Genomic DNA, 8,549 nt, shown 5'->3' with positions numbered 1-8,549 from the left:
TTTTACAGTTTTACCACCTTTTGGAATCCAATAATATCCAATGAAAGCTGCTTGCGCCTATCAAAATGGCGACTTGAATGCAGGAAGTGATGTCATCGCATCGCTCAGAAGAATCTACGCTCTTTAAATCACATTTTGCATTTTGTCTAATGCAAAAATAACAAATAAAAAAACACATTGAGACAAAAATTATCTTCTTCTCCGTCTTGGTATTCCTATTCTGTAAATTGATAAATATCACTGATGTATAAAAATAAGTAAGTGATCAAAGACAAATTACTTGAAATTAAGTTATATTCACAAAAAATGATTAAGAAAAACAGACTTTTTATTCTCAGAAAAGATTCAGGCAGTTTCTGACAGTTCACACTTTATTAGCCAATTTCTGTGTACAGTGAAGGACTTGACATTCGTCAATTTCTTGTAAAAAATAATCATTAATGTTTGTAAAGTAAACGATGGACTGTATGTACACATCAATGTGTGAAATCAGACCCACAGAGCAGATCTAAGATCAGCAGCTGGGATAATATTTTTGCAGACAGGTGAGAAAATGAGCTAAAATTAAAAGAAACCCCAGAGAAGAGCAAGGAGGAGAAAGAGCGGAAAGAAGATATTCTCTAACATCGCTTCATGAAAAACAAAAGCAGCCTCAAATCAAAAAGACACAAAACAGAGAGACGGCTGAGTTTAGTTGCAGGTTAGTTTGTTGTTGTCATGGCAGCAGTAAATCACCATGGAGACACCGGAGACAGCGGCGTTCTGTCGGGAAACAACAGCATTCATTTACCCAGTTATCAAGCAAAAACTTTCACTTTTTAGAGACGTTTTAAGAATAACTGAAGCCAGTTTTTAACAACAAACTGTGGTAAAGCAGAAGTTATGCTGTAACATATTGCAAACCCGTTCATAAACCTGGAAGTTCAGATAAACTCCTTTATACCTAGCCTGAAAAAAATCCATTCAAATCCATCGAATTTTCTTTTTGCAACTCAAAAATAATGTAATGTAAAATAATATTTTTGTGCGTTTCTGATATTTCGTTTCCTCTTGAATTGAGGCTCATTTTATACACCAATGAAAAATGTTTTTATTTTTATATTCATACCTGGCTTCAGAGAGCTTCCACGCTTCAGAGACTGGGCGTCTGGTTCCCAGCTGCTAGAGGAAAACAGAAGTTTACTTTAGTTAGCATGAAAAACATCAATAAAAATGTTTATTTTTATAATATTACAGCATTACAGGACAAACTCTGTTACTAAGTCAGATATTGAGCCTTAWAACAAAGGAAATCTACCTGCAGGAGTGGAGTCATCAAGTCGGTCCATGTCAGAAGGTTGTGCTGCAACAGGATAAAACTTGACATGTCACATCTGGACTGTTTAACTTTTAATTAATTCTGTATTTAAATGGTTTATTTTGAAAGCATGTCTATAACATACATATTTTTTATTCAATCTCTTATGTCATTCTTTCTCTTCCAGTAAAAATAACTGAATTATTACAAACTCTGCTGCTTTGTAATTTAACTTTAATCGTGTTAAAGTCTGTTAAGTTAAGTTAGCGTATTTCCTACAGCAGATTAATTTTTCTGTATATTTTWATACAACCACGTTTATGTGAATATGAATATTACTGCTCTGTTCACTTTAACGTCGCCTTGTTTTACTTTTTGCAAATGTATTTAATATTATTGTTAAGTCGTCACAGTCAAAATAAAAACAATAAGACTGGATAACTTTTCCGCAGCTGAACGTTTGGTTGGAAAAAGAGACATTTTGTTGCTAATTATACATCCRATTAAATCTTTATACATCCAAATGCAGACGTACATTTTGGTCATAACACTGTAATGTGTAGCTGCATTCACTGAAATCTAGATTTTACAACCCAGAAAACATTTTAAGGCAGTTTAATTGAGCCAAAGATTTATGTTTTATTTTAAAATAGTTTGCTTCTCCGACACTCTGCGTGACTTTAAGCACTGCTTTCATGTTTCCCTCCTTAAAGTTTGTCTTTTTGGTGCACAACATTTATTTTTTACTCATTTAAAATTATAAAAAGATGATTTATGTTGATATCCATTGTCAGTTATTTTTAATGTGTCACAAAAATAACACTGAATAAGATATTTTGAGGAAAGATGAAAGTTCATCTTCAAGTCTTTTTATTCTCTTTCAGGTTTTAGATGATCGGTTGATCAAAGAAGCTTAAAGGTGATTCGTGGTTTTATTTGTTCACTAAAATTCTCTAAGCTGCCAGAAAACTTTTAATTTATTTCTTAATTAAACTAAAATAAATGCTTTTAGAGGTCACACAGAATATTAAAAAAAATAAACATTAAACTAAGATTATTACAGATGGATGCTTTAACAAMAGTATTAAGGAAAAAATAAATATTACAGACTTTTTTTGAGTTACTGCAGTAAGTTGCTGTCGTCTGAAATTATGCAAAATTCTGCTAAAACGTAGGATTGGAGGCTGCGTTCTCGGTCTGAACTTTGACCTGCTGGCCGTTTACCTTCGGTGGAGTCGGGCGTGTCTAGAGCCAGGTCGTCCGGCTCCTGAGTCGGTGAGTCGTCTTCAAACATCTCTTCTTCGAGCATGTCCAGCTCGTCTTCGTCTTTCTCCGCCTTGCTGTTGGTTTGGTTCGTCTCAGTTTCATCGTCGCTCAGAACTTTGCTGTCGGTTTGATCTTCATCCTTGGTTTCTGAGGTCGCGCCGTCGTCTTGGTCCTTCTCCTCYTCTAGCGCCTGGGCGACCTCTGCGACCTCTTTCTTGTTGATGCCGTCGTCTTTCAGTGCATCTTCCTCATTCGATGTGACGTCTGCAGCCTCCTCCTCATCCTCATGAGCTAAGCTGTCAGTGCCCAGATCTTTGTCAGTGACTTTGTCTGATTCCTTCTTGTCGTCATCAACTGGAGTGTCTGTGGATTTAGCACAAATTAACAATCAGTCGTTATTTAAGGCTTTCAACTAACTACTTCTGGGTCCAACGCTCCTCAAAAYGGTTGGAAACAGGATAATRATACGGCTTTCCTGGAGGCGGAAAATCAGAAAGATTAGGCGCTTCTTAAAGAGACAGAGGCCCAATTTTAAGGTGTCAAATTTATTTTAAGTTGTATTTAATAAATACAGTACTTTTTATAAATATCTTGATTGTTCTATAAAATGGTACTATGTGCCTGGAAAATATTAAATATCACCTATTTACACTGCAAAAACACCAAAACTTACCACCTATTTTTAGTCTAGTTTGTAGTGCAAATATCTTATTCCACTTGAAATAAGACATTAACTTAAAAGTAACTTATGAGAAAGATATAAACTTGTTTTGAGTCAATAATCCCTTAATATTGATTTTAAAAACTACTATTTTCATTGGCAGATGAATTTATTTATAACAATACAATTTCCCCACATTATAAGTGAAATAATCTGCCTTTTTTAATCAAAATCAATAAATTATTTACTTAAAACAAGTTTCTATATCTCTATTAAGTTAGTGCACTTGAATTAAAACTAAACTAAGACATTTGGACTAGAAACTGGTCATAAAATACTTGAGATTGTGTGTTTTTGCAGTGTAGATTATTTTACAAACTGGTAAATTACAGTTAATTCATTAAACTGGATATTTACCACTGTCAGTCAGATCAGCGTCGTCACTCAGTTCATCCTCATCTGGAGAGAAAAAACAGTTACATTAACGCAACACTTACAGTTTAAACATTTAAAAAGTAGGAAAAGATCAAAACTTTGGTGTCAGCTTAGATTTGTAATTTGCATTAAAAATAAACAACTTTTGATGAGATCCTGACTTTAAAAAATGAATCGATTTATCAGATATGACTTATGTCATGTCTAGTAATAATAAATGACAGGTTTTTAATTGTGATCAAAAAGGAAAATTATATAATGTAGAAAATAWAGAACAAGTAATTATAGAAATAGTGAAGTTTTTAGATAATAATTCGAAACAAAAACATTTTTATCCAGTTGATGACTTTTGAGTGGATCAGTCCRAAACCGAGGAAAAGGATTAAGGCCACTGAAAAAATGAATAAATAAAAATAAAATAATACTAAAAATAATTCTGACTTTAATCTCAGAATTCAGATTTGAATTAAAGTCAGATTATTATTTTTTTTATTTTTTTCCAGTAGATCTAATCCTGTTCTGTACAAACCAGCTCATGTGAATAATGATGAAAAATTAACAAACACTGATAGTTTTTGCTCAATGTTTTATTCAGCATTATGCAATTACTATGATAAAGTCATATGGCTGCACAGTGGCGCAGTTGGTGGAGCTGTTGCCTTGCAGCAAGAAGGTTCTGGGTTCGATTCCCGGCCTGGAGTCTTTCTGCATAAAGTTTGCATGTTCTCCCTGTGCATGGTGGGTTTTCTCTGGGTACTCCGGTTTCCTCCCACAGTCCAAAAACATGACTGTCAGGTTAATTGGCCTCTCCAAATTGCCCCTAGGTGTGAGTGTGTGTGTGCATGGTTGTGTGTCTCTGTGTTGCCCTACGACAGACTGGCGACCTGTCCAGGGTGACCCCGCCTCTCGCCCGAAACGTTAGCTGGAGAGGCACCAGCAACCCTCCCGACCCCATTAAGGGACAAGGGTGCAAGAAAATGGATGGATGATAAAGTCATGAAATAATCATTTTAATTAGTCGCCACCTGGAATTAAACCAAACAAATAGATACAAAAGTCTGATTAAATTCTGGCTTAGCAAGTAATTTACTCCCATGAGTATCTGCTGGTTACATCCTGTCGATGTGAAACATGTCAGTTTAAAAAAGGTCAAATTATTGGCATTAAATGGAGAAACGACTAAAATAATGTTGAAAACCGTCCGACTTATCTGGTGTTTTAACGCCTCTCTTTTATTAGAAATKATCACACACTTACCTTTAGAATCAGTGGTTTCACCTGGAAAAAAATACATATTTATTTGTTAATAAATCCTTGGTTTTGCTTCTCCAGATCTAAGTTGTAGCAGAAACTATATTAATGATGCCAGCGGCTGGTTTTAACATGTTTCTACATGTTTCTTTACTGTTGCTTTAATTTAGATGTTTATAACATCGACTTACCGCCCACTTCACCATTAAGCTCTTCTTCAAACTCGTCCTTTTCCACATCTAAGGGAAATAATAATCAGAGAGGATATATTAGATATATATAGTAATGCAGAAGTTCAGTTTWWAAAAAAAATCTAATTTACAGAAATCACCTGATTTTCAACTTCACAGAAGATTTTTCCAATGAGAAACACTAGCCGCGCGCTAACTAAGGGGCCGAAAATCTGTTGAAAGTAAGTTATCAGGTATTTTTAGAGATCAAGAGAGTGAGATTTTCAGCAGCTAACAGGAAGGCTGAGGAGAGTACAGCAACATTTTCAACCTTTGTTTCTGTGTTGGTGCTGRATTTAAATGCTAGCATGAGTTAATACGGGATTAGACACAAAGTCTGCCGCTTTAGTAACACTAAACGTACCAAAGTCTTTTTAAAAATGTGAATCATAAAACATMATTTATTAATTTGTCTTCAAAAAGGGGATGAAGACAGAACAATATTTCAAAATCAATAACAATAAGTGCATAAAACTAGTGTAAATAATTRAATAAACATTCATGAAGATGTGCAAAGTAGCACATCGGTTCATAACTTTGTTATTGTTTTCGAATAGTAAACTTTGTCTTGCAGCTGTGATGGTTTTTATAGTTAATGACGAGGAACAAAATGATCTATGTGAAATCTTTTAACAGCTGCATTTTTATCAGTTCAATTCGATAAAAAGCAAAACATGCTGCACCAAATATTAGAAACTGTTCCACAGTTTTAGTTGATAAGTTAAGAAACACGACTCAGTAGAAGATGTGATGAGAAATGTTCTCTGAAAGATAATATCTTACAAAACTTAACATGCTAAGCTTTTTTTTTTTAAAACAAGTTATTTTCTTATTTCTATACCTACAAATCAGGAGAAAACCAAAAACCACTGAAGGCTTTGTGCTGCTTATTGCATCTCCTCCGACTTCAGCAGCCAACATTTTAAATACTAAAAGAGAAAATCGTTTCCGTAAAACGTCTGCAGGTGTTTTCCTTAGTTTTGAGAAACTTTTGTCTCCTTGTCTTGTTTCAGATTAGAWTGGCTCTGAAGGAATGCAAGAGGAAGGAGGAAGAAAACTAAAGATTTACCGACAGAGCAGCTACTTATGCAGACAAACGAGTTGAACAAGGAGGAGACCACAGATTCATTATCCAGATCAATCCCACGTTTATGTTGCGTAACAACAGCAGAAGTAAAAACTATCATTTATTTTATATTCACAATCTATTTAGAAGTCAACAAATAGAGCAGAATATTTAAAGAAAACATGGGAGTCATGTTTGATTTGATTAAACAGAATAATGAATATTTACCGGAGGTTGGATCAGTTTCAGGGGCCGAATCATCATTTACGTCTGCAGAAACAAAAACACGAATTTAATGCAGCTAAAAATCAGACCCAAAATTTAAAAAAGGATTTAAAGGTTTTCACAGCAACATTCCTGCTGCGTATTTCAGTTTGTTGGAAATTATTAATAAACTAAAAATATTTAAATTATTAATAGACTAAAATTTGGTTACCTTCAATTTTTTCAGCGCTGTCAGTTTCTGTGAAATTAAATATAAATATGTTAATAATTTTGTTTTTATTTCTGCCCACTTGGTTGTTCAGTTTACAGAAAACAAAACATCTTACATGAAATCAAGAAAATTAAGGCCAAGTCTTAGAAAAGGTGTCTTCAGTCAGTGCTTCTTCAAATGTGCTGCAATACAAACTGCTACAGGAAATATTTCTGCCGCTWTCACTTCGTACAAAAACTCACTGAAAAATTGTGAATTAATATGTGAACAGCAACATTTAATTTCCCTTTTTAATTAACAGACGTTGATAGTCAAAGTTGTACGGGGAACATTGTTTTTCTCGTCTCTACATACAGGATGAGGAAGGTAAGAAATAAAAAAAGCTTCCTGTTGGAAATCCCCAACTTATGTCCTTAAACCAAATAAAATAGTTTCCCAAAATAGTCAATATTATAAGAGGTCATTTTATGTATTTTTGTGCAGTCGGCCKTTTTATTCTGAATTTGAMCCAGAACCTGACCTTCACTGTCCTCGTCTGACGCTGTGATCGGATCAGAAGCAGCTGGAAGAAAGAAAAGATTATAAAGTAAAACCTCATTAAACTATTTGAATGGAATAAACTGGTTCTGAATCTCACCACCAGTGCTGTCCTCTGGCATCTGAACGTTGCTCACTTCAAAATTAACTWAAAAAAAAAAAAAAAAGGAAGGATTTAAAAAAGTCAAAGGTCCCAGATAAAAGAAGGCAAAACAGAAAATGCTGCAGATCCTTCACTGTTTTTCCAACTTGGAGCAAACGACAGGGTCTTTATTTTGAGTTTCTGTGCTTATTCAATGTTTTTTCTTCTGGATCTAGTTCTGGTCGAGGTTTCTTTAAGCTAACAGAGTTTTTCCTCTCCACTGTCGCCACATGGAGGAAGGAACTGGCTGAGTTCTGCTAAATAAATACGTTTTTACCAACTGAAATAAACTCTATGTGACTTAATTTAACCTGTCAATATGACTGGATTGCAAAGATCTGATGACATATTTCTGGATAATATGTTGTTGTTTTTTTAAATGTAATTGAAATTAGATTCTGAGGTGGATAAAGTACCTAAAACTCAAGAAAGAAAACTTAAGCACATTTTTACTCAAGTTAAAGTAAAAAGTAGCAATAAAAGAAATGATTCAATTAAGAGTAAAGAAGTATTTGGTAAAAAGTCAAATTACTTCATATTTAAAAATTACATAATCAGACCAAAATGTAAAATTAAGCAGATTTTTTGGTATTTTATGGACATTGACAATAAGTCATATAAGTAACAAAAATAACRAAACTTTTTCAAAAACTTTTTCTTTCCATATTTATGAAACTTTAACATAAACTGCAGGTGTTTGTCTGTTTATAGTGATTTGATGGTTAAAACAAAAATTCAGTGGGAAGAAAATCCAGAMATTTTRCACAAGTTAGAGTATAAATACTTCATAACAAAATTACTCAAAGTACAGTGTAGTTGTTTTTCAAAAWCGTTACAGACGTAATTGAGTAAATGTAACTAGTAAAATCTAAAGAAACTAATGTGAAATGTGAAAAATCTCACCTTCAGCTTTTTCGTCAGACTTGATGTCTTTGTCTTCAGAAACAACAGAAATAAAGAAAACAAGATTTAAGATGCAAAATAACAAAATTAAAAACAACAAGAAGTACAAATTAAGTAACTATAATCTTTACTTTGAATTTCATCCTCTGATATTTCGCCACTTTTGGGTTTAGAAGTAGCTAKAAGAAAAAAAGGTTTAAAATAAKKGAWAATACGACATAAATCTGTATGAAAGACTAAATTATCATTTTAATCTTACTTTCTGAGTTTTCCTCCGACACGTCGCCTTCGAGCTCTTCAAACAAATCTGACGGAGAAAAAATGA

At 33.6% G+C, this 8,549-nt stretch overlaps 1 protein-coding gene across 1 annotated transcript in view; it reads right to left on the bottom strand.

The window, feature by feature from the left end:
* Nucleotides 1-350: 350 nt before the first annotated feature.
* Nucleotides 351-8,549, bottom strand: part of LOC103472604 (protein starmaker-like) — a 14,211-nt gene continuing 6,012 nt past the window's right edge. The window contains exons 16-29 of the mRNA XM_008422361.2: nucleotides 8,484-8,531; nucleotides 8,356-8,403; nucleotides 8,225-8,257; nucleotides 7,280-7,327; nucleotides 7,163-7,204; nucleotides 6,643-6,669; nucleotides 6,435-6,476; nucleotides 5,102-5,149; nucleotides 4,917-4,937; nucleotides 3,642-3,683; nucleotides 2,522-2,926; nucleotides 1,298-1,342; nucleotides 1,109-1,161; nucleotides 351-762 (exon numbers count right to left, since the gene is read on the bottom strand). Coding sequence (XP_008420583.2) covers nucleotides 1,133-1,161; nucleotides 1,298-1,342; nucleotides 2,522-2,926; nucleotides 3,642-3,683; nucleotides 4,917-4,937; nucleotides 5,102-5,149; nucleotides 6,435-6,476; nucleotides 6,643-6,669; nucleotides 7,163-7,204; nucleotides 7,280-7,327; nucleotides 8,225-8,257; nucleotides 8,356-8,403; nucleotides 8,484-8,531 — 878 coding nt within the window. The 3' untranslated portion in view covers nucleotides 351-762; nucleotides 1,109-1,132. The remainder of the gene's footprint in view (nucleotides 763-1,108; nucleotides 1,162-1,297; nucleotides 1,343-2,521; nucleotides 2,927-3,641; nucleotides 3,684-4,916; nucleotides 4,938-5,101; nucleotides 5,150-6,434; nucleotides 6,477-6,642; nucleotides 6,670-7,162; nucleotides 7,205-7,279; nucleotides 7,328-8,224; nucleotides 8,258-8,355; nucleotides 8,404-8,483; nucleotides 8,532-8,549) is intronic.

The sequence above is a fragment of the Poecilia reticulata genome, linkage group LG11, assembly GCF_000633615.1.
Source record: "Poecilia reticulata strain Guanapo linkage group LG11, Guppy_female_1.0+MT, whole genome shotgun sequence".
In the NCBI taxonomy this organism is placed as follows: domain Eukaryota; kingdom Metazoa; phylum Chordata; class Actinopteri; order Cyprinodontiformes; family Poeciliidae; genus Poecilia; species Poecilia reticulata.
This window is presented reverse-complemented; position numbering and strand designations above follow the sequence as displayed.